Source organism: Vicugna pacos, chromosome 4 (genome assembly GCF_048564905.1).
Source record: "Vicugna pacos chromosome 4, VicPac4, whole genome shotgun sequence".
NCBI lineage: Eukaryota > Metazoa > Chordata > Mammalia > Artiodactyla > Camelidae > Vicugna > Vicugna pacos.
In genome coordinates, this window is record NC_132990.1 from 50428666 (window position 1) to 50455069 (window position 26404).

Genomic DNA, 26404 nt, shown 5'->3' on the forward strand with positions numbered 1-26404 from the left:
CCTAGTATCTGAAAATATGAGGAATACGCTTTTACACTTTGACTAGATGCTTAAAGTCACAGGAACATAATCAGTGAAATAATTTAATGTCTGGTCATGGAATCTTAGAATTACAGAATCACGTTCTTTGATTTACGGATTCACATTAGGATAGTGGTCCCCAAATCTAACATCTGGAAACCCGAACCTTGGAAATAGAGAACCACAAAATCCAGTTTTAAAAGACTGCTATAAAATCTAGTTGAAATTTTAAACTTTTTATTTCCCTTTGAAAAAAAGTAACAAGAAGAAACCTGGGTTTTCGCATCTTCATTACTTTGGAAGAAGGAAGCTGGGAGTTTCGTTGAGCGAGTGAAAAGCCCTCAGCCCTCGGGATAAGTGCTCGAATCCGCCGAGGAATGTCTTCATGCAAACTGTTCAACTGCTTCCACACTCAGGTCGGCGGAGCGAGGACCTGGACTTTTTGCCTCTTTTTTCCGAAGGCAGTTGCCCAATACTTGGCGAGGCTGAGCCTGCCCGGAGCTCACCTCCAGGAAGAACGCGACTAAAACCCCTGAAGGCCAGCCGCCCGCGCTCTTGCGCCTCGCTCCGCCCTGCCCTGCACTCGCAGCCCCGCGGAAAGCTGCGTCTTGGCCGGAGCCTCTGGAGTTGGCATCAAGGCCCGAAATCCTAAGGGTAGAAAGGGCCCCCGAGATCTGCACATGCTCTCCTGCTCCCGATTCACAGAGGAGAAAATTGAGGGCTTGCAACTGTGAAGGGACAGGTCCAAGGCCTCCCCGCGAATGACTACAAAGCGAACCCAGACCTGCGGGGCCGCCGCCGCAAGCAGTCTCGGGGGAGGCCGGAATATGGCCTTAGGGGGCTGGCAGGAAAGGAACTCGGACAATCGCAGAGCGAACCGGTCGCGTCTGCCCGCCCCTTCCCCGGCAGACGCGCTCACCCAGCGCACCACCCCCCGGCACTCATCTCTCTCAGCCTTCACGCCCCACCAGGGGAAGGGCCTGCTAGGCTGCCCCCGGAGGTTTTGGGAGCCACCTGGAGCCCTCCCTGGCCTGAGCAAACTGGAGAAGTTTACCGCGAGAGGGCAGAAGCCTAGCCTTCATCCTCTCTAAGCTGTGCGCTACTCCGCATCATATAGACGGGTCCCGAGTTACTCAAAGACGATTAGAGTCTTTGAGTAACTCGGGACGGGCAGCCTCTCCCTAAGTATCAGCAATGGAAGGACACTTGAGATGCAAAACCTCGGTACAGTCGAGGAACCTGGGAGCCACAGAGGGAAAATAACTGCCCTTGGCACATGGCGGGGAAATGCAGTCCTAACAGACGCAGGCTGGTGTGAGGCTTGGCTAAGCCGCGAAGTCGCGGTGGAGCCGTGGCAAACCACCTCCTCTATCAGACCTAGGAATCATCTGAAAGATGAAGGACTGGATGGGGATTGGCCAGGGAAGATCTGCCTTTAGGTTTGAAAATCATTCTCGAAAGACTCTGGGCGTCAGTCACCTGGAACATCTTCTCCCCTCCTCGTCCCCCGCCCTCAAGAACCGAGCTCTCCCTCAGCCAATTATCACCCTCTCGGACCAAAAAAGTGAAGTGAGCCCCTCCTTTCACCTGAGGGTCCTAGCCTTCTGTAGAGTCTGGTAAAGTCCAGAAGCGCTGAGTTCGAGCGCCACGGTCTCCAGAGACAGTCCCTGGCCTCTCCCAACCTCAGTCTCCCCGTCGGTGCGCAGAGACGACCTACCCGAGAGATCTCCAAGCGCCCTCCACGCTCGGACGGTGTGGTGCTCCCGCCTCGCCTCCACAGCTGCTCCTACCTGGGGAGGTGCGCCAGGGCCCTGGGGGCGGGCAGTCGGGGGGTGGGAGGGGAACCGGCACCGCCCCAAGCTTCCTGGTGCCTTTAAGGAGGAGAAGCCTGCAGAGGGAGGAGCCGGTCCTGGTATGTGCAGGGGAGCACCTCGCCAGCGGTCCTGGCGGCTGGGGGCCAACGCCGAGGAGAGGAACAGTCGCCAGCCGTCCCGCCTGGCCCGCGCCGCGACCTCGCAGCTGGCGTCTCGCCTCCTTGCCCTCTGCGCCTTTCACAGCCCCAGCCGCAGGGGCGCAGCCTGGGCAGCCTCCACCAGAATGCCCCCACAGCTGCAGTAACTGCCCTCGGTTCAGGCCTTGGGGCCCGCAGCCTCCTCTGCGCGCACGGCTTCGACGGTTATCCTCAGATCAGCTGGAAGCCCAGACCAGCTGCAAGCGCCCCAGCTCCAGGATCAATTCCGGGCCCCTTGACCACCTGGCAATCGTGCGCAAAAGACCCTTCGGCCCGCGACGGGAGCCTAGTCCCGGTTCAAACGTCACGTCGCTGTCGGCGCCTGGCCTCGAGCTCCAGAACACGAGCAGAGCCGTCGGTGAGCGGGATACTCCTGAGCCTGTGTCTGCACTGAGCCAGCCCGGAAACCGCGGGCGCCAAGCCTCCAGAGCGCCCCTGGGAGGGAAGCTGTGCTCCCGGTGCCAGTTGCGAGGACCCGCTAAGCTCTCCGCAGACGGGCCCAGGGTCCGTTCTGGTGATCCTCCGTCCCAAGCCCAGCAGCTCCCAGGCTCGCCCCCGCACCTGGACAGCAGCGGGCAGCGGGGACACGCGACGGCTGCGCCATGACGGCCGAGAGCGGGCCGCCACCGCCGCCGCCGCAGCCGGAGGCGCTGGCGGCCGTGAAGGAGGAGCGCGGTGAGGCAGGTCCCGGGGTCCCGGCGGAGACTGCGGGTCGCGGCGCGGGCGGGCGGAGACGGAAGCGCCCCCTGCAGCGCGGAAAGCCGCCCTACAGCTACATTGCGCTCATTGCCATGGCCATCGCGCACGCGCCGGAGCGCCGCCTCACGCTGGGCGGCATCTACAAGTTTATCACCGAGCGTTTCCCCTTCTACCGTGACAACCCCAAAAAGTGGCAGAACAGCATCCGCCACAATCTCACGCTCAACGACTGCTTCCTCAAGATCCCGCGCGAGGCCGGCCGACCGGGCAAGGGCAACTACTGGGCACTCGACCCCAATGCCGAGGACATGTTCGAGAGCGGCAGCTTCCTGCGCCGCCGAAAGCGCTTCAAGCGCTCCGACCTCTCCACTTACCCCGCTTACATGCAAGACGCGGCCGCTGCCGCCGCCGCCGCCGCCGCCGCCGCCGCCGCCGCCATCTTCCCGGGCGCGGTGCCCGCTGCGCGACCGCCTTACCCGGGCGCCGTCTATGCAGGCTACGCCCCGCCATCGCTCGCTGCGGCGCCCCCGGTCTACTACCCCGCTGCGTCGCCAGGCCCGTGCCGTGTCTTCGGCCTGGTGCCAGAGCGGTCACTCAGCCCAGAACTAGGCCCCGCTCCGTCAGGGCCAGCGGGTTCCTGCGCCTTTGCTTCGACCGGCGCCTCTGCCACGACCACCGGCTATCAGCCCGCCGGCTGCGCAGGCGCCCGACCTGCCAACCCCTCCGCCTATGCGGCTGCCTACTCCAGCCCTGACGGCGCGTACCCGCAAGGGGCGGGCAGCGCCCTCTTCGCAGCGGCTGGCCGGTTGGCCGGGCCCGCCTCTCCCCCAACGGGTGGCAGCAGTGGCGGCGTCGAGCCCGCAGTGGACTTCTATGGACGCACATCGCCTGGCCAGTTCGGAGCGCTGGGGCCCTGCTACAATCCTGGTGGGCAGCTCGGAGCGGGCAGTGGAGGTACCTACCATGCTCGCCATGCGGCCGCCTATCCTGGCGGAGTAGATCGGTTCGTGTCCGCCATGTGAGCCGAGCATAAGGGCGAAAATTCATAGATACCTCGACTGTCCTTATGAACTAAGTATCCGCGAAACCTGAGGACGGGACTAAAGAGAGGACCGAATTGAAAGCCACAAGGGAGGGACCGAGCCGCCAGGACAGGCGCAGCCTCCTCGTGCACCGTGTACACACTGGTACGCTTTGAAAATGGGAAGAGGTGACGAGAGGCATCCGCGGCCCACAGACTGGGACAGTGGACCCTCACTGAGGCGAAGCTCCAAAGGACGTGCCTTTCTGACATTCTATTAGGAAGGGTCCTTGGCTATAAAGCGGGCGCTATGTAGTGTCTACATCAGAGTCTGGGGTCTCCGAATTGTGGGGAATAACATGACTTCACTCTTCCCTGTACTTCAGGAAATTCGGGTCCTTTCACACAGTTTGGACTCTTGTGCCTTTGACTACTTACGACAATAAAAGACTCCAATAGCGCCTTCCTACTTAAGGTGAGGAGGACAAATTTGCAAAACAAGTACCTGGGTTTTTTTAATGGGAAAAAAGAAATCTCTATGCTTCGCTTGACCAGGGGCTGGTTTTCCCTGCCTCTGAGAACCGCAGACCTGGCTCCGAGTCTGGACTGTACCCCAGCTCCACAATGTCACCCACTCCCATCACTCACACCCCCAGTTTCCCCATCTGTTATACCAGAGAGCTGCAGAATTCGATGGTCCCGCATATGATCTTTAAGTGCCCATCATCATTGTTGCTACCCTGCATATTTGGCAGCATGGGTGGGTCACCCAGGGCCTAATCGTATTCCAGGGAATGAGAACAGAGCTTATGGCAAACATCTAACTTAAAAGTCTCTGGATTAGCTCCAAACACCGGTTATATCGTAATTTCTTGACTCTTTTGAGCATGATGTGCTGATCATTCGGCAGCTGTTACTGCTGGTTCACAAATGCAGTTTTCCAATGAGGCATATAGGAATACATTTGTCCATTGCCCGCTCTTTCTTTTCATCAACAGCCCCAGACCCAATGGGTGAACTAAAATTCAAAGAGACGACAGGACTCAGGGGAGTCTGTTGGTGACAGCTTTCAGTATGTCAGGCTGGCTCTTCCATCCCTGGCACCCTCTGAGGTACCTTAGCAGCCTCTGTGCAAAAAGAAAAGAGAAAAACTAATTGGGGTGGTCAGTTAAGTAAGCTTTAGAAAGAAACTGGTGTTTAAATTTGTTTTGTATCCATTTGTTTGTTTCAAGCAGCAAGCTGACCAAAATTGGGGAAAAAATCCAACCACTATCACACCTTTCTTTTGAGAAATCTTGTAAGTTTTGATTCTGGGGCTAAATTTTCCAGCATTAAATATTTCAGAGGCTTAGTGTGCAGCTTTCAGGTAAACCTGAGTGTACAGATGAACTGTTTTAATAAAAATCTTGAGTAATTGAGTTCTGGCAAGAGAAATGCAACCTCTTTGCTAAGGAAGGGTGGAGGGGGTGAGAAAGAAGACTGAAAACCATTGGTAATTTTTAATTTCGGGGACTGCTCTATCCTGTTCATAAAGACATGTGAATATGATTCAGGCCAGACAGGTATTTGTCTAAACCAGTGCTGCCCAACAGAAATATAATGCAAGCTGTTTATGTAATTTAAATTTTTTTTCCGGTAGCCTCATTAATAAAATAAAAAGAAATCAGGTGAGATTAACTAATAATATATTGTATTTAACCCAATATATCCAGACTATCATTTAAACATATAACCAGTATAAAAGTGTTGAGATATTTTACTTTTTTCATACTGAGTCTTCAAAATCTGGAGTATACTTTACACTTACAGCTTATCTCAATTTGGACTAATCACATGCCAAGTGCTCAATAGCAGTGTGTGGCTGATAGCTATTATATTGGACAGTACTGGTCTAGAGACTGGTCCTTCCTGACTTCGGTGATGGTAAACGACCATCTGGAGGCTAGGGGCAGCTGCAGCACTCACCCTACTGCCAGTGGGTCCAGATATCAGGCCCAGCCTTGTGACCTTGGAAAAATCTAGATGTTACGTCTCCCTCATCTTCTTTTGGACCCTTGCAGGTTGAAATTCAAAGGATTCTGGTTCTCTCAGGCAGAAATCAGAGTGCCTTGCTGTTGGCTGTAGCGGGAAATTGAAACCCCTCCACCCTGGGGTTTTGTCCTTCCTGGCCGCCTGAAACCCAGCTAGGGGACTGGGGCTGGAGAGTTGTCTATGCACCCGTTAGTGCAGGTGTTGACCCTTTCTCTGGGTTTTAATTACCAAGTCGAGGTCTTTGGTAGCACCACTAACCTTAAGCCAGTCCCTTCTTTAATGTCCTAATTTGAGAATGGGAATTTGTGACCCCTTCCTCACAGAGTCCTCCTGAAGTTAAATGAATCAAGAGAGGTAGAAACGCTTTGTACACTGTAAAGCGCTGGGAACATGAGAGAGGAAAGGCTTTAACATTAAAAAAGCACCACCTTTATCCCGAAGCCTCCTGGAGAGTGGCGGTAAAGCCGGGGACGAGAAAGATGGGGAGGAAAAGTGCACGCGTCTTCGCCCCCAATTTGCCTTGTCAACGAGGACAACTGGTGAGATCGCGCCAAAAGCGAGAGTCTGTTCGCTGAGAGAGGAGACGCTGCGAGGAGGGAACTGGGTGTGTATAGCGGGAGCCGGCAGAGACGGCGAGACCCTGGAGGCATTGAAGACAGAGCGTCAGCCCTTCTCGGCCTCCTGCGGGCCGGCGACACACAAAGCTCGCTCGCCACCCGGGCCTGGCCAGGATGGACGCGGCGCAGGCGAGTGAGCACCGCTCGCACTTCTACCACAGAGGGGTCGGGCCGACCCTCTGATCCGCGTGACTCTAGGACCTTGAGAACATTGCCTGCTGCGTCTCTGGACAACTCTCCAAATCCTCAAACCGTGAAACCGGACCTCCCCGGTTCTCTGTCTAGGTGCTCAGAGACGGGAGGTGCGTTTCCTCTTCTCTTCTTCCTATTACGAAACCAGAAAAGTCGTTTGCCCCTCTCTGGGCCCCGGATCCCCAGCATCGTGTGCAGGCGACCCCCGGGCTGTGGGTAATTAGATGAGTTCTTCCCTAATTGCCCAAGGCTCATTAGAATTCGCCCCAGAGCTGTAACATTTATTTTCTTTCAAATTAACTTTGCTTGCAATTAAGCTTAGGAAACCAGCAACAAAAGCAGACTTGGCTCGAGGTCGTTTACTACGAAAACGGATTAAAGAAACTTCTTTCCCAATTTAAGGGGAAAGATTCCTGCAGCCAGAGTTTTGCGGGAGGAGCTCAGAGAGCAGAGGGGAAGAAGGAGTAGGAGGCTGCTTGCGGTGGTTGAGGACGCTGATGGCACTGGTCTTACTCCTCATCTCGGTGATTCCTGCCAGAAAGAGTAAGGGAAACCTCGCTGAAATGAACTAGAGAGGATTTGGGCTGAATTACACACCCATGACGCGAAGCTGCTGTATGTAACTACGGTTTATCTAGCACGTTCATGAACATAATCTCATTTACTAATAAGTTTGTAAGAATTTTCTTTTATTAAAATTAATTTTTTCTAATTACAAAATTGGTACATGTTCATTGTAAAAAAAAAAAAAACACTTAGAATCAAAGGAACCCATAGTTCACCCAGGGAAAGCACAGCAAACACCTCAGTGAGTATCTTTTCTAGTTTTCGTTTTTGTTTATTTTTGTTTTTCTTAAGCGAGAGGCCTGAGTCTCAACTTTGTCAGTGAAACACTGTGAAATCTTGAACAAGCTCCTTCCTGCACTGGGTAGGCCTCAGTTTCACTATCTACAAAGCTAGGTGGCAGGTCCCCTTTCACCCTCACATTCTTGAACTCCTCTTTTTTTGGTCATTCAAATCCAGAATGCACTTCTCCAAGGGCTGACAGCGGAGGCTTGCCCTCCCTGCTGTTTTACTCAAAAGCCTGAGGCCCTCAGGCCTTGCAGCTCTAAGTCTGTGGGGCACAGACTAGCTGTATGGGCATCCCTGAGAGCTTGCTAGAAATGCAGAATCTCAGATCCTACCCAGATCTACTGGGTACCTGCATTTCAGCAAGACCCTCCAGCAGTTCATATGCCCTAAACAGAGAGGCAGGGCTTTAGAGAAATGGGGAAAAAATGTGTTATGCTTTTGAGATCAGAGACCCCAGAACAACTTCCAGTAGCCTCCTGTTTCTGAGCAAGAACCCCAACCAGAGATGGCTGCAGAGAGAAGAGAGGGCCAGAGTGGAGCCCTTCACCTCCTCCCTTGGGTGTAATTTAGAGTCTTGGAATCCTAGCTCTTAGAATGTATCTTACCTCATGTTGCCAGTCTTACAGGTGACTGTGACAGTGACATTCAACCAGAGTGTATCAGAAATCATCTTGAAAGCTGGGGGGGTCAGAGCCAGGGCAGGAACCCAGGCTCCTGACTCCCTGCTGAGCCACTTTGGGGACCTTGGGTTCTAGTCACTGTACCTTCCCTAAGAAGCAGTCATTTGCCCAAGTATGAATTAAACGTGGTGGCTCCAAGCCCAAGTCTGGGCTAGTTGGTGATTTAGGAGGAAAATGAAGCTCTCTTCTCAGAACACAACAGTCAGCATGAAGAGGCCCCATTTCTGTGTCCCTCTGGGCTGAGGGATCCTATAGTAGAGCATTTTGTGTGCCACTTAGACAGCCCGAGATCCAGGGCACCCTAATGAATCCTCACCTGCCCCATACACACACACCTTTCTGGAGAATTTGGTTTCTGTGCTCATTCTGCTCCTGAGAAGTGCTGACTCCTGGGTGGGGTTGGCTGGCAGGAGAACTGGGGAAGAAAATGTCCCTCATGAAAAGGGGTTCAGACAAGGGCCATGTACCATGAAGAATGGGGGCAGAGCCCAAACTGGCCTCTCTTCCCAGGATCACACGGCAACTCACTGGGAGAACCAGGATTCTCAACTCAGAGCTCACATGCGTTTTCAATAACAGAAATGAAAAGGAATACCGTGAGAGTGTACAGAGCTTCTATAGAGCTGAAGGGACACGTGACTTACCCAAGCTCTCACAGCTGTAAGTGTCCAAGCCAGACTAGAACCCAAGGGAGACTGCCACTGATCATCTTCTTCATAAAAGGCAATGTGGAAATGGAAGTAATCAGATTGGGGCGGGGCGGGGGGTGAAGGCGGGGGTTGAGGGTTAGGGGTGGAGTGCAGCTTGGGGGCCTCCATTGTATGGATGGGTAAACTGAGCCTGGGATCAGCTAAATAAATAGCTTAGAATTACCCAGAGGGAAAGCAACATGACTAGTGCTCAGCCCAAACTGAGCAGTGAACTAAAGAAAAAGCATGGCAGATAGGTGGGGTGGGGATGGGGATAGGAGGTCCTGAATGGGTTTGGTTACTGGTCTCACTCTGTCCCTGCCTTCTTTCTAGCATTCTCTCTGGGCTAAGGCCAAAGCCAGCCTTTGCCGAGCTCCTGGAGTGAAGAGGATGACTGCTCCCTGTGGAGCTCCCTGTGCCCCTCTGCCAATCCCACAACCTCTCTTCTGAGAGCTGAGGCTCAGATTTCCAGCTCAGCCCAGAAGGGTTAACTGGGTGCAGAAGTATGTAGTCAGGGAGGCCCTGGGGATCAACTGTCAGACCCTCCCAGGGTGAGGAAGGGATTGGGAGCTGGAATCAGGGTGGATCTCAGCCCTGGTGCAGAGCACCAGCTTATCTCACTATCTGAGAACCTGGAGCGGCTTCTCCTAGGAGTGAGGGCTGAGCAGAGCCCCAGCCATGGTTTTTCAGGCATGGAGGCACTCAGCAATCAGAGATAAAGTGTGGGAACCACAGCCTCATAGAGCCTAACTCTCACCTCTGCTATCAGTCCCCAGCAGCCAGCCAGGACCTCCTCATGGGTGCTCATGCATCCTCCCTCCATCCTGCCCCCACTGCCAGACTCACTTCCTGAAGCTGAGCCCCAGTCCTGTGGAAGAAGGCTCCCTCCTGTCTGCAGCAGAAAGCCCAAACTCCAAGAGTCCTGTGCCAACCCTCTTCCCAGCTTCATCTCCCATAGCTGCCCTTCCCGAACCTCTAAGCTCCAGCCAACACACCACTCGCTGTCCCCAGACACTTCTATGTGTTCCTGTCACCGTGAATCTGCTCTGACCATTACCTCTCCAGGAACCACTGACCCCTATCTTGCACCTCCCAGGCCATCAAGCCAGCAGGAGCTTCTATCATCTCTCTCCTAGATCCCATTATTCATGGTACATGAGCCCTCCTAACAGGGCTCCCTGCTCCCTCCACCGCTCTCCGCAGTCATTCCCCCAACAGCAGCCAGTGTGTGACAGGGCTTAAACATGAATGGATCATGTCACTCTCTCATGGAGGTCCAGACCTCAGGGCCAAGCAGTGACATTAGGAATATGGCATGCTCATGAGCAGCCTTGTGCAGGGTTTCTTACACTATGAGAAAATTATATTTAATATGAGCATCTTCAAAAATTCCCCCTCCCGTGTAACACTTTCCTTTTACCCACACTTTCATCAAAGCTTCATATAACTATTCAACCTTGAGCAAAGTATGTATTTTCCCTGCAGTGGTGCTCAAAAGAAAGAATGGTGTCCCATCGTGGGGACTGGGCACAGGGGTCTTGATGGTAGAGCTGAGATGGAGCATGTTGAGGACAACCATGCAGTGGGCAACTCTGGACAGAAGTAACAACATACTCTGGCACATTTAAGAAGGTGTGACAGACACTGCTAGTTGTCTACCCAGGCATTTCCCCCTTCTTCTTTGCTCCCCAGACCCTGATTCTGTCCAGGTTGCAGTTGGTCATGTGTTTTAGGGGCAGTCTTATCCCTTGGGGTACCCAAAGGCTCAATTTGGACTTGTCTAAGGTAAGCATGGTCATGATTCCATCACTCTTGCCAGTGATTATTTAGAAACAGGCACAGGATGCTTTATTGGCCAATGAGATGTCCAAAAAAATCTGCTTGGGGCTTCTCAAAAATATTTCTTTGTTCTTAAAGAGACAGGCGAAGAAAAATACCATATGAGATCGCTCATATGTGGAATCTAAAAAAAAAAAACATAAATACAAAATAGAAACAGAATCATAGACATAGAATACAAACTTGTGGTTGCCAAGGGGGCGTGGGGTGGGAAGGGACAGACTGGAATTTTAAAATGTAGAATAGATAAACAAGATTATATTGTATAGCACAGGGAAATATATACAAGATCTTGTGGTAGCTCACAGCAAAAAAACAATGTGACAATGAATATGTATAACTGAAAAGTTGTGCTCTACACTGGAATTTGACACAACATTGTAAAATGACTATAACTCAATAAAAAATGTTTAAAAAGAGAGAGAGAGATAGGGGAAGAGAAACAGCCCTTTTCTTCCTCTTAATGTTGTCAGAGTGTGACTCCTAGAAGTGGGGCAGTCACGTAGGACTCAGAGGGTGCCAGCCTAGGTGAACAAACCAACTTGCTGAGGATGGCAGAGTCAAAAAGTGGGAATAACCTGGATGCCTGATGACATCATTGAGCTGTTGAAGGAACCAGCCCTGGAACGATTCATTACACCTGTGGGCAACAACAAATGTCCTCCAAGTGTAAGCCTCTCAACCTTGGGCTTCCTATGACTTGCAGCCAAATACGTCCTAACTGACTCAGAAGATGACCCTTATGGGCAGGGAAAAACTGACTCTTGGTTTTCCCTTTGAGATTTCCTTGGTCATTCTTATAAATAAACATGCAGCTGAAAGGTTATCTAGTCCCACCTCTTGTTTTATAAAAGGAAAATACCAAGGACCAGGGCAGGTAACTTTCCACGGTTACACAGTGAGCTAACATCGTAGACCCCTGGTCAGGGCTCTCGCACACCTCTGCTCTTCCCCAGCCTCAAGTGGCCCAGCAGTGGCACCACTGACTAATGGTAACCCTGACATTATCGAAGAGTGGCTGTATCCAGGGTGTACCAAGAAATTCCACAATATGTTATCCTTTGGATCTTCCCAACTGCCCTGGGAAGTAGCAGGTTTTGTTCAGATGAGGAAACTGAGGTCCAAGAAGAGAGGACAAGCTTAAGGTCTCGGACCTTTGCATAAGAAGGATTCAACCCAGGCGGAACAAAGTCCACAGCGAAATGAATCAGACACGTGAGGATCTTTCCTCCCTGGATGTGAGAATCGGGAGGCTTGCGTGTTGGTTTTGACTGCAGCTCCAAGGAAATCCTCTCTCTTCAGGCCTCTAAGTAGGGTGGATCCTCTACACGCCCCTGACTTACCTCCACAGGGCGTGTGAGGCTTAAAGATAATGTCTGCAGAGTGTGTGGATCTGCTTGCTTCAGATCCTACAAAGTAGAATGGTTAGTGCCAAAGCTGAAGGGGACTGGCTAGAGCTTAAAATGAGCTCTGCCATCGTAGGCCTCTTGTCACCCTCCTATCACCCTACCTGGACCCTCCCAGCTTTAGGCAGTGTTGGTCCCACCAAGGCAAAAGCTGCAGGCGCAGGCCCGTAGTTTACAGAACACCTGGGAGAGGCTGTGGGCAGCTGGGTAATTTCCAAATTAATTGTAGGAGAAACCTAACAAAACAATCTGCAGGCTAAGCGTCCCAGAGCTCTGCTGTGAGACTGACAGCCTGGAATCCAGCAAGTACAATGCGCCAACCACAGACAGGAGGGCCCTTCCTCCTTTGAGGGAGGAGGGCTGACTTCCTTCCAACAGGGGCCCGTCTGGGCCTGCAGCGGGCCCGATAGGAGAGCAAAACCCCAGAACTGAAACGGGCTTTCCACCCAAATCCCAAACCATAACGAACATAAACGGCTTTCCCGAAACACTGCTGCAAGGTCCGCCAGCCGGTAAGTTACAAGCCCTGGCAGACATCTGGCTCCTCAGACAGGGGCTTTCAGGTCTCATTTTGAAGATTTCTCCTGAATTGATCCTCAGGAAACCTGGGCTGCCTCCACTGCCCCCTGTAGACCACACACACAAGCATGAACTGAACCTGGAGTCTGACGATTGTTAATAATGGTCAAAACTGAACTTTGGTAGTTTCCTGTTTTCTGAGAGACCACCTGCCTTCATCAGAAAAGTACTGGTTCAAGGCCTGGTTCAGACACCTAGGCAAGTTTCAGCCTCAGCTTCCCCAACAATAAAATGGGCACAGCCCTGCCTTCCCTCTCTGATACCAACAGGAATGGCTAACATTCAGTGAGCTATGTGGCAGGCACTGTTTAGTGCTTTCAGTCTCCACAAACTCCCCTGGGAGGTAGTGACCATGAACTAGGAAATGATAGGAGCAGAGTCTGAAGCCAGGCAGTTGGGCACCCGAGCTTCTAAGTGATACCACTTTGCATCATGAGGCTCCTACTTCTCAGAGAAGCACGAGGCCAGAAGTCAAAAGACTTGGCCTCACCCCTCCACAGCCACCAACTTCATGTGTGACTTTGGGTGAGTCCCTTGCCTTCCATAGTCCCTTCTCGCTTGTACACTGGGTAGATGTGTGTAGCTGGGGCCAGTAAGATGGCCTACAGTGTCCCTTTAGCATAACATTTGATGAGTCTGAGTCCCCCTCCCCTGAACACAAACGTGAGAATGGAATTGCATAAGATGAAAGCTTCTGTATGCTGTGGTGAGATAGTTTATTTCTAAGCCCTTCCATGTCACTATTTCATGAAGTCCTCAAAGCAACTTCAAAGTGACAGGGTGACGTGGGATGGGGGAAGTTTTACTGCACTGGTGTTCATAGCATGGGGAACTAAAGCCCAAAGAGGGGTCATTAGCATCTACAGCAGAGCCCATGCTAGATTCAGGACAGCAGGCTCTGACCCAGTGCTCTTGCTGTTACATTGCATGGATTTTTGCAAATGAACACAGCAGCTTCCTGGCTCAGGTATAATGCTGTTTCTGGCATCGTGCCTTGCCTGCAGTGGGTGCTCACAGCATGTAGACCTAGAAAACTGGCTTGGTAGTAAGAAGTGTGAGGGTCAACCCTGACTTTGGCTACTCAGCCTGGGTCCTGGGGACTTAGGACTAATACCCACTCAGATCTGGGCCCAATCTTATAGGCTACTCAGACCCAGGGTTCCCAGACACAGCCTGGGTCCCCAAGCCCCTAGTGTCTGTCCACAACCTATTACGCTCACCTTCTAGATAGCACTGATGGTTATCCCAGGTCTGACATCTCATACTTCATCTCTCCCTTGCGCCTGCCCCATAGAGTCACACACTATGGTGGCAGATTCATGTCTCCCAACTTTCCCCCCAACCCTCAGTATTCACAGCCTGTGTAATCCCCTCCCATTGAGTGTGGATTGGACATAGTGACTTGCTACTAATGAACAGGGTATGAGAAAAGTGATAGGATGTCCCTTCCGTGATTAGGTTATGAGAGACTTCTGTCTTGCTAGCACTTGCTCTCTTGTCTGCTCTAATGAAGCAGGCTGCCACATTGTAAGATGCTGTATGTAGAGGACCAAATGGTAAGGAACCAAGGGACTTACGAGGAACTGAGATCTTAATTCAATAGCCTGTAAAGAGCCAACCCTGCCAGCAAGCATGTGAGTGAGCTGGGAGAAAAGGAGGGCCAGGGGAGCTGACCTCCAAGGAGCCTAGGCCTAAGCTTAGGACGCCTGGTTGCCCAGCGCGGTGACACTGGGTTTCACAGCCACGTCTCACAATATTCAAGTCCACCTTGCAGCCTTTGAAAACATGACTACGTACAGTGTCAATAAATGCAGAATCAACCCACTTTCTGCTGGCCTTTAAGTCTGACATTAAGATTAGAATTAACTGCTCCCAAAAGGAAATGAATAACATGTATTACAACCTTTAGGTGAGAGGCTTACTTTTGGAGGCCTCAGCCAACCCCAATCTGGCCTGAGGTTTTCTTAGAATTAACATTCATGACTTCTGTTCCAAGCTGAGTTTGGGCACTGCCAGAGAGAGAGGCACTGTTTCCTACATTCCCTTCTTCTGAATATTTAGAGCAAACACTCCAAGGGGAATCTAGAAACCACTGACCCCATGGTAAGATCTTTCTGACTGTACCATAGAAAACTTGGGCAAGACCTGCCATTTTTAAGTGGGGCTGTGAGCTCAAAAAACCAACAGCACAAGGGCCAGCCAGGGAATCCGGGATGGGTAGCAGCATGTGTGAAGACAGCTTAGCCAGTGCTATGCTCACTATGACTCAGGAATGTCATGAAGCTGCTGTAATAATAAACTTCATTTGAGGCTACATTAAAAGAAGTAGAGTGCTCGGAGCGAGGAAGTGATGGCCCTGCTGGACTTCGCCCTGTTCAGGGTGTCTGGATTGGCCCTGAGCTTCACATTTCTGAAGGACATTGATTAAGTGAAATGTATCATGAGAAGACTATCAGGATGGGAAAGGGGCTGCAGCCTGTCTCCTGGGAGGAGTAGTTGGAAGAATTAGGCTTGTGAATCTGAAGAAAGTCAGACTGTGGTACAATTCTCTTTCTTCAAGTCTCTGAGGCATTTCCAGGACAGAGATGTTGAAGAGGGGCACACAGATAGGATCAATGCCATGTAGCATCAGACTTCAGTCAGTAAAATGAAGAAGTTTGAAGTACTTAGAGGTAGCCAAGAGTGATACTGGCTGCCTCAGGCAGTAATAAGCTCTTCATTCTGGAGGAATGTCCAAACACAGTTGAAAAAAACAGTTGGTGGGGATGTTATAAGGGAATCCATTCCCTGGACAGAAGTTGGGTCCAAATAACTTCCGAAGACTCTTCCAGGCCTAAGTCTCTGAGATATCAGGTGCTCACTAAAGTCTCATCCACCCACATTTCCTGGTTCCACACCCATCCTCTCACAGGCATTCCAGTGGTACCCAAGGAGAACAAGGTTGTGCATCCCTTCCCACAGCATTATCAATCAGGCTTCTTTGGTTGCAGGCAACAAAATACAACTCTGAACAACTCAGCAGTAACAGGAGTGTATTGAAAGGCCATAGGATAGTTCACAGAACTGAAAGGAAAGCTGAGGAACAGGTCTTTAAAAAGGCAGAAGTCAGGCAAGCAGGTAAAATCTAATGGATGAGCTCTTTTGAGTGCCACTGTCAGGATGAATCAGATTGTCAGTTATTTGGACTCACAATTCAAATTTCAGGGAGTTGTCTGACCAATCTCTCTGGTATCACACACCCCTCTCGGCTAGCAGGGAACTGGGGACACTGACCAACAGACAGTCCAGTTTGATCACATCCACTGAAGGAGGGGTAACTTCCACAAAGCAAAATCAGATGTTATCAGAAGAAAGGGATGCTGCGCCTACAAAATAAAGGCTTTTGCCAAGATAAGCTGACAGGATTTGTGAAGAGGGCTCTAAAATCTGCTCCTCCAGTTATATGCTAATTATATCTCACGAAACTGGAAAAAAAATGAAATAAAATTAAATTTAAAATATGTTCCTCCCATCTTTTCCATTACAGTGAGAGTCAGGATTTCCCTGACCCTATAAAAGGCACACAAACTCTATCAAGGTCAAAGCCCTGGGTAATGTTGACACTTTGAGATGTGGGTACAGACATCCTGTGGAAAAAAGCACTGGAACTTCTGTTTCCATCAGCAATGAGGACCGAACACCCTTAAAGAATCTTCCAGTAGAAACAACTAAAATACCCGGATGAAATGTCTTTTAAAATGCACTGCTGAGTGGGCAAGAGATATAAAAAAAAAATCTACAGAGGCCCAAAATGAAATGAAAGCAGGAATTCTGGGAGGTGAGCAAGCCCTAAAGGCAGCTCTTGCCCTGAGGGTATCTATCTGCCCAATCCCAGAGGCCCAGAGTCGTTCTGTAGGCTTTGTGAGGTACAGGGGACAAGAGAGAAAAGTCTAGGGCCTGTTCTAGGTTGAGAATGTAGGAGGATACCATACAAAAGCTGGGGTTTCCAAAGGTACATATACTCAGGATAAGTGTGGATAAAAATAAATGTATCTTCTTTTTGCCTCATATCTCAGACTTGAAGCTGAAGAAACTGGTAATCTGAAAATGCCAAAGGGCACAGGAAAAAGGCCCCCCCAAACCCTGCTCCCCTTAGCCAAACAAGCAGGAAAAGGACAGCCCACCAAGGCAGAAAACTACTCCAGTCAAACATCACAGAGAAACTGACACTACCCACACCCACACCAGCAAAGGCCAAGTGGGGAGCAGGGACGCAATTATATGCTACTGTGGGAGACTGGATGATGGTCCCCAAAGACATCGGGTCCTAATTCCTGGAACCTGTGAATGTTACCTATGGCAAAACGGTCTTTGCAGATGTGATTAAGTTAAGAATCTTGAAACGGGGAGATTATCCTAGATTGTCCAAGTAGGCCCTAAATACAATCACCAGTGTCCCTGTAAAAGGGAGGGAGAGAGATTTAATTGAAAAACAGAAGACATGACAACAAAAGCAAGAGATAGGAATGATGTGACTATGAATCAAGAATACTAGTAGACTCTAGAAGTTGGAAGAGACAAAGAACAGATTCTCCCCTGCAGTCTCAAAAAGAAACCAGCCCTGCCAAAACCTTGATTTTTAGCCTAGTAAAACTGATTTAGGACTTATGATCTCCAGAACTATGAGAGAATAATTGTGTAGTGTTTTAGGTCACCAAGTTTCTGGTAACTTAGTTTAGAAGCTATAGAAAATTAACATAGCTATCTATAAGAAACTCACTTCTAATACAGCAACATAGGCAAGTTGAAAGCAAAAAGATTATATATATATATATATATACACACACACATACATACACACACACACACACATATATATATAATATAAACATTAATAAAAAAACTAGGAAGGCTGTATTACTATCAGATAAAGTAGACTTTAGAGCAAAGAAAATTACTAGGAAAAGAGAGGGACATCACATAATGACAAGAGGGTAAATCCAACACCAACACTTACCAATCCTAAATGTGTATGGACCAAACAACAGTTACCAAATATGTAAAGCAAAATTGATACAACTGAAAGGATAAAGAGACAAATTCACAATTATAATTGAAAACTTCAACAACCCTCTCTCAATAATTGATAGAACAACTCAACAGAAAATTAGTAAAGATACAGAACAACTCAACAATACCATCAAATAAGAAGATGTAGTCAAAGTCTGTAGAACACTCAAAAACAGCAGAATACACATGCTTTTCAAATGCCTATGGAACATGTACCAGAACCATATATCCTGGGCCATAAAAACAAAACCCAACATATTTAAGAGAACTGAAATTATACAGAATGAGTGCTCCAAATTTCTCTAAGAAAGATAACAAGATGACCTCTAAACATTTGGAAACTACACATTTCTAAATAGTCCATGAGTAACAAAGAAAATCTCAAGGAAAATTTTTTTGAAGCCGTGGAAGTGAATGAAAATAAAAACAACATATTAAAAGCTATGGGACACAGCAAAAGCAGTACTGAGAGGGAAATTTATAGCACTATAGGCATACATTGGAAAAAAGGAAAAATCTCCAATCAATAACCTAGGCTTCCACATCAAGAAAGTACAAAAAGGAGAATACAGTCAATAATATTGAAATAACTCTGTATGGTGACAGGTGGTAACCAGACTTAACGTGGTCATCATTTTGTAACATATAGGAATATTGAATCACTGTTGTGCACCTGGAACTAACATAGAGTTGTAGGTCAATTACACTGTAAGTAAAGAAGGAAGATAGGAAAGGAGGAAGGAAGGTAAGAGTAGAAATCATTGAAATGGAAAATAAAAACAACAGAGAAAAATCAAAGAAATAAAGAGCTGGTTCTTTGAAAAGATAAATAAAATGGACAAACCTCTAGCAAACTGATCATGGAAAAAAGAGAGAAGATACAAATCACTAATAACAGGAGTGAAACAGAGGATATCACTATAGACCCCACAGACATCAAAAGGATAAAAAAGGAATTCCACAAACAACTAAAAATACACAAATTTGACAACTTAGATAAAACAGACCAATTCTTCAAAACACAAAAACCACTACAACTTACCCAATATGAAGTAGATAATTTGAATAGCCTTGTAACTGTGAAGGAAATTGAATCTGTAATTTTTTTAATTCCCAAAAAGAAATTTCCAGGGCCAGATGATTTCACTGTAAAATTCTACCAAAAACTTACATAATTAACACCAATTACACAATCTCTTCCAAAAAATAGAAGAGGAAGAAGTGCCCCAGTTTATTTTATGAGGCTAGTTTGTCCTGATACCAAAATCAGATAAAGGTTACACAAAAAAAAAGAAAAGAAAAGAAAGAAAAATCTATAGACCAATAGTCCTGATAAATAGAGACAGAAGTCTTTAATAAAATATTAGCAAATAGAATTTAGCAATATATTAAAAGAATCATACACTATGACCAACCAGAGTTTATTTCAGAGATGCAAGTCTAGTTCAACAGTCAAAAAGTTAATTTTTGTAATCCACCATATTGACAGGCTAAAGAAAAAACTGCATAATCATATCAACCAGTGCAGAAAAAGTATTTGACTAATACTTCATGATAAAAACTCGCAGAAAAACAGGAACAGAGGGGAACTTCCTCAGTCTGATAAAGAATATATACCCAAAACCTACAGCTAACATACTTAATGATGAAAGATTGAGTATTTTTCCTATAGATCAAGCTCAAGGCAAGGATGTCCACCTCATCACTCTTATTCAACACCATACTGGAAGTTCTAGCCAGTGCAAAAAGACAAGAAAATGAAATAAGAGGAATACAGAATGGAAAGGAAGAAATAAAACTGTCCCTATTTTCAGATGACATGATTGAAAATCCCAACAACTCTACCAAAAAAAAAAAAAACCACCCAACTCCTAGAACCAATAAATGATCACAGGATATATATTTCCATGTACTAATAATGAAAATGTGGACATCAAAATTAAAAATATAATACCATTTACAACCACTGAAAAAAAACTTAGGTGTAATTCTAACAAAACATGTACAGAACTTGTATGCTGAAAACTATAAAATACTGATGAAAGAAATCAAGGAAAATCTTAACAGAAAGACATACTATGTTCATGGTTGGAAAACGCAATACCTGAAGATGTCAGTTCTCCTGAAAGTGACATACAGATTTAATGTAATTCCTATCAAAATCTCAGCAAGAACTTTTGTTGATATAGATAAGATTATGCTAAAATTTACGTAAAGGCAATGGAACTAGAATAGTTAGTATAATTTTGAATAAAGAATAAAGTATATTTTAGTCAGTTTGGGCTACTATAACAAAATATCATAGACTGGGTGGCTTATAAATAATAAAAATTTATTTCTCACAGCTCTGGAAGCTAGAAATCTGAGATCAGAATGCCAGTACGGTCAAGGTCTGGTGAGAGCCCTCTTCTAGACTGCAGACTGCCGACTTCTCATTGTATTCCCATGTGGCAGAAAGAGAATGAGAGAGCTCTCTGGGGTCCTTTTACAAGGGCATTAATTTCATTGAGGAGGGCTCCATCCTCATGACCTAATTACCTCCCAAAGGCCTCATCTCCTAATACTTTCACATTGGGAATTTGGATTTCAACAACTGAATTTTGAAGGGATACAAACATTTAACCCATTGCAAAGTGAGAGGAATCATTTACCCAATTTCAGGACTTCTTATATACTACAGTAACCAAGACTGTATGGTATTGGTAGAGGGAAAGACACATAGATCCATGAAAAAGAATAAAGAACCCAAAAATAGACCCACACAAATAAAACCAACTGATTTTTGACAAAGTTGTAAAAGCAATCCAACAGAGGAAAGATAGCCTTTTCAACAAATGGTGTTGTGGCAATTGGACATCCACAGGAGAAAAAAAAAAGAACCTCAATCTAAATTTCATACTTTATGCAAAAATTAACTTTAAATGGATAATGGACTCAAATATAAAATGTAAAAGTATAAAACTTTTAGAAGAAATGGGAGAAAATATTTGGGATATAGGACTAGGCAAGCAAAAAGTTCTTAGACTTGACACCAAAGCACAATGCATAAAAGAAAAAATTGCTAAATAAGACTTTATTAAAATTAAAAACATCTGTCTAGGAAAGACCCTGTTAAAAGGAATAAAAGACAAGCTAGAAGGAAATATTTTCAAACTACATAACTGACAAAAGATTCATATCTAGGATATATAGACAACTCTCAAAGTCAACAGTGAGAAAAGAAACAATCCAACTAAAAATTAGACAAAAGAGATACTTCACCAAAGAGGATACACAGATGGCAAATAAGCACATGAAAAGATGTTCACCATCATTAGCTATTAGGCAAATGCAAATTAAAACCACAATGAAATATCACTGCATACCTATCACAATGACTGAAAAAACAAAAACAGAGCAGTGACAATGCCAAACACTGGCAAGGAGTCAGAGAAACTGGATCACTCATACAATGCTGATGGGAATGTAAAATGGGACTGCCACTCTAGAAAACAATTTGGCGGTTTCTTATAAAGCTAAACATGCAACAACCATACAACTCAGCAGTTGCACTCCTGGCCACTTATCCCAGAGAAATAAAGACTATGCCCACACTAAAACCTGTACATGAATGTTTATAGCAGCTTATTCATAACAGCAAAAAAAAAAACCTGGAAAAAAACCCAGATGTCTTTCAATGGGTAAACAGTTAAACAAACTATGGTGCATCCATATTGTGGAATAATACTCAGCAATAAAAAGGAATGCATTATCAATACACACAACAACTTAGATGAACCTCCAGAGAATTATGCTCAGTGAAAAAAAGCCCATTCCAATAGGTAACATGCTGTATGACTCTATTTATATAACATTCTTGAAATGAAAAAATTACAGTAATGGAGAACAGCTCAGAGATTGCCAAAGGTTAAAGAGAGGCTGCAGGTAGGAGTGAAGTGGGTGTGGATATAAAAGCAAAACATGAGAGATCCTTGTGATGACTGACATGTTCTGTATCTTGACTATATGAATGTTGCTATCCTGGTCATGTTATTATACTGTTGTTTTATAAGTTGTTACCATTGGGGGAAATTGAATAAAGGCTACACAGGGTCTCTCTGTATTATTTCTTTTTTTTTCTGTGTTATTTCTTATAAGTGCATGTGAATCTACTATTTAAAAGTATTAAGTTTTAATATAGAAATAAATCAGGTTAGTAAAACAAACCCTGTGTAATTATGACAATATCAGACAAAATCTTATTTCATTGCAAAAGAAAAAAACCACCTCACTAGAAATAAGGTGGGTCATTTCATAATAATAACACTTTTAATTCACAAGGAAGATAATAATTCTAAACTTGTCTGCACCTAATAACATAGCTTTAAAATATACAGAGCAAAAGCTGGCAGAAGTAAAACACACCATCACAGTGAATACGTCTCTCTCAATAATAATAGATCAAGCAAACAAATATATCAATAAGCACAAGGAATATTTGAACAGCTCAATTAACAAGCCAAATGCCATTCATGGAATGTTACCACACGTGAAACATCTTTTGTGTATTGACCAGGTGCTAACCCCATAAAACAAGCCTCAAAAGATTGGTGTCGGCAAATAATAAATGCTGGAGAGGGTGTGGAGAAAAGGGAGCCCTCCTATGCTGTTGGTGGGAATGCAGTTTGGTGCAGCCACTGTAGAAAACAGTATGGAGATTCCTCAAAAGACTAAAAATAGACCTACCATATCACCCAGCAATCCTACTCCTGGGCATATATCCTGAAGGAACCCTAATTCAAAAGACACCTGCACCTCAATGTTCATAGCAGCACTACTTACAATAGCCAAGACATGGGAACAACCTAAATGTCCATCAACAGATGACTGAATAAAGAAGTTGTGGTAGGTATATTTATAGAACTGAATACTACTCAGCCATTAAAAATGATAACATAACGCCATTTGCAGCAACATGGATGTCCCTGGAGAATGTCATTCTAAGTGAAGTAAGCGAGAAAGAGAAAGAAAAATACCATATGAGATCACTCATATGTGGAACCTAAAAAAAAAAACCATAAATACAAAACAGAAACAGACTCACAGACATAGAATACAAACTTGTGGTTGCCAAGGGGGAGAGGGGTGGAAAGGGATAGACTGGGAGTTCAAAATTTGTAGATACTGACAGGCATATGTAGAATAGATAAACAAGATTATACTGTATAGCACAGGGAAATATATACAAGATCTTGTGGTAGCTCACAGCAAAAAAAAATATGACAATGAATATACATATGTTCATGTATAACTGAAAAATTGTGCTCTACACTGGAATTTGACACAATATTGTAAAGTGACTATAACTCAATAAAAAATGTTCAAAACAAAAAGACAAATGAACTTATACATAAAACAAAACAGACTCACAGACACAGAACACAGAATTGTCATTTTTAGCGGGGAGTGGGGTGAGAAGGGATAAACTGGGAGTATTTGCAGGTACTGAATGGTATATATAAAATAGATAAACAAGTTTATACTATATAGCACAAGGAAATAGATTCAATATCTTGTAATAGCTCATGGTGAAAAATAATGTGAAAATGAACATATGTATATTCGTGTATGACTGAAGAATCGTGCTGTACACCAGAAATTGACACAACATTGTAAACTGACTACAATTCAATAAAAAATATTAATTAATTAATTAAAGTTAAGTTGTTGGAAAAAAAAATACTGGTGTCGGACCATGATTCTGACCATGCAATTAAGCTAGGAATCAATAACAACAACAACAAAACTAAAGAATCCTACATGTTTGGAAAACTTAGAACAATTCTAATCAACTCAAAGAAGAAATCCTAATAGAAATCCAGATCAAACCATAACTAAAACATTGCATATCAAAACCTGAGGGACAGAGCTAAAGTAGTATTCAGGGGGGAAATTGTAACATATTTACCTTAAACATGTTCAAATTTAATTAGCTAAGTATTCTACCATAGTAAATTAGAAATTATAACACTAATAAATCCAAAGAAAGTAGAAGGTAAATAAAGATAAGAAAAAGAATTAATAAAATATAAAAATACAGTATAGAGATAACAACAAAGTGAAACCTGGATTTTTGAAAAGCTTAATAAAATAGACAAACTTCTGATGAGATTAATCAAAAAGGAAAGAGATTGAGAGAGAGAGAAGGCTCAAATAAATACAATTAGTTACAGAAAAAGAGGACACAGAGATGCGGCATATATTGCACATGTACACCAGAAGGTACATAAAAGAATTTTCATAGCAGCATGTTCATAACAATAAATAACTGAAAAAAACCCACAAATGTCCATCAATACCAGAGTGCATAAATAAATTGTGGTATATTCATACAATGCAATACTACTTGAAAGTGAAAATGAATGAACTTCAGCTACAAACATTAACATAGATGAATCTCAGAAACAAAATATTGAACATAAAAAAGAAAAGCCACAGATGAATACATGCCTTATGATTTCACACATAGACAATACTAAATTGGTGAAACTAAACCATACCTTCCTTGTTTAAGGATTCATACATACAGGAGTGATACTAGAAATATTTGCTAACTATTCAGCATAGGTACCAATCAATCAGAGTGAACATCCAGCCAACCAAAACAAACACCAGCAGTAAGTGATGGGAAATGCTGTACCTGAGCAACAGGCTGAATGTCAGTCCTCTATACCATTATGGTATAACCGAAGAAATACATGGGAATAATTAGCACAAAATTCTGTCAGTGGTTATCTTGGGCTGGGAAGACTTCGGAAGCAAAAGAGGAGAGGAACCAAAGGGGTGTATGATAATAATCTGACGTCTTAAACTGGATGGTGGGCTCAAGGATGCCCATTTGATGATGATGATGGTGTATATTGTATCAATTCCCTCTTCTATATGGATGATATATTTCACCAAAAACTTTGTTTAAAGATTACTGGAGAAAAAAAAGATCACTGGACTTTAAAATATAAAATAAAATAAAGATCACTGGACTCTGATTCAGAAGTCTTAAATCCACAGCTGTATCAATTTTGAAGCTCAGAGAGATTATGGTCTAACCACTTAGAGTAGCAGCCTCATAACTAGACTCCTGACTTCCAGTCCAGTGCTCATTCCTTTACACTCAATTCCATGGCAGTGCTTCCTTTAAGTTCCATTCTCTTGAGCATGAATGGCTTGTTAAATGTTGCAGGTGAAAGCTGTTGAACCCAGGGCTGCAGGGTGTGTGACTCCAAGGTCACCGTGCACACAACTGTCCGTGTAACTGGCATCCCTCTGGGGGTAATGTGAGTGATGTTCCTTGGGTTTGTGCAACCTGGTGCTACTAGTTCACCTGGAGGAAAACTTCTAAGAAAAGAAATTAGCTATTGGTTCAGGACAAAAAGACTATCTAGGCCAACAAAATCATTATACAGGAGTTTAAAAGGTTAAAACTTCTAAAATCCAAACCATCCTCCAGCATCTAGTCCATCTCTTTACAGTCACTTGACTTGGCCCACATTTCACCCTTTACAAGGCATCTTCACACCCGTTATCCCAGGCCCACCCAGGCAATGCTTGAAGCCCTAACGGGATTCACAGCTGGAATTAGGTCTCTTTCAGCTTTGCAGGTTGCTCAGTGACGTTCCCCAGGTGCCTCTCTCTCTGGGTGTGTCCTACATGGCAGTCCAGTCTGTAGCCCACTCACATCCAACCATCACCCAAGGCCCTCAGACAATCCCCACAGTTGAAACGGATCTTTGTTACACCATAACAGCACTGCCTCGGGTGTCTGTCTTTATAAGTTTGGAGCCCCTAGTGGATTCATCTCTTTATCCTTCAGTTCTTAGAAATATACTAACCAGAGTTTTTGAATCTTAGCACTATTGAGATTTGGGGCCAGATAATACGTTGTAGGGGACTGTCCTCTGCACTGTAGAACATTTGGCGGTATCTCTGGCCACTACCCACTAGCTACTCTACCATCGCCCCAGTCCCCGCCTGCCCCCACTGTGATGTGAAAACCAAAAATGTCTCTGGGTGTTGCCAAATGTTCACTAAGGGATAAAATTATTCCTTGGTGATAACCCCTGCTCTAGGCTATGAGCGCCTTGGGGACAGAGCAGTGCCTTTTTCACTTTGTACCCCTACCGTCTAACATTTTTCTGGCACACAGGAGTTGACCAGTGTAGAAAATTCAACTTACTAAGTGCCTCCTATGTGCCAAACATTGTCTGATTTATTAGTGCTGACTACCCTTCAGTCATTCACAGGCCAGCTTCCTGGTTTTTGCCTTATTTGCATGTAACCAATACTAGTATTAACTTGACATTTTCCTTTACATTGATTCAAATCAGCTACACAACATGGTATTACAGTACCTCATACAAAGAGGATGCTTAATAGCTGTAGACTATAAATGAGTTTCCCTTTCCAGTTCTCAATATCAGCTTCATGGAAAGAAACAAATTCCCTGACTACCTATCTCGTCTATTAGGGACCTCTCACTTCCGTGACAAATAAGCCCCAGAATTTTGAAATTTTGACACAATGAGATTTTATTTCCCACTCATGAATAGTCTGTATAGGGTGTTCCTGGCTGCCAGGTGACTGTGTGTTAATTCAGGGACCTCAGGCTCTTGACATCTCAAGGCTCCCTTCATGCTCTGGGTTCCCGTCTTACTATAAATACGGAGAGAGGAAGGGTAAAGA

The 26404-nt window shown here is 45.5% G+C and overlaps 2 protein-coding genes across 6 annotated transcripts in view; one reads left to right on the top strand and one right to left on the bottom strand.

Moving 5' to 3' along the window:
- Positions 1 to 1844: 1844 nt before the first annotated feature.
- On the top strand, positions 1845 to 4740 carry FOXE1 (forkhead box E1). The gene has a single exon (XM_031677335.2). It carries the CDS (start codon positions 2635 to 2637, stop codon positions 3751 to 3753), a length of 1119 nt encoding a protein of 372 aa, XP_031533195.1. The 5' UTR covers positions 1845 to 2634; the 3' UTR covers positions 3754 to 4740.
- A 2621-nt stretch (positions 4741 to 7361) lies between these two features.
- TRMO (tRNA methyltransferase O) overlaps positions 7362 to 26404 on the bottom strand; it is a 50972-nt gene continuing 31929 nt past the window's right edge. For all 5 annotated transcript variants that reach the window (XM_072959792.1, XM_015238969.3, XM_072959790.1 and 2 more), the window contains 2 exons: positions 8769 to 8836; positions 7362 to 8539 (listed from right to left, as the gene is read on the bottom strand). In XM_072959792.1, coding sequence (XP_072815893.1) covers positions 8830 to 8836 — 7 coding nt within the window. In that variant the 3' untranslated portion in view covers positions 7362 to 8539; positions 8769 to 8829. The remainder of the gene's footprint in view (positions 8540 to 8768; positions 8837 to 26404) is intronic.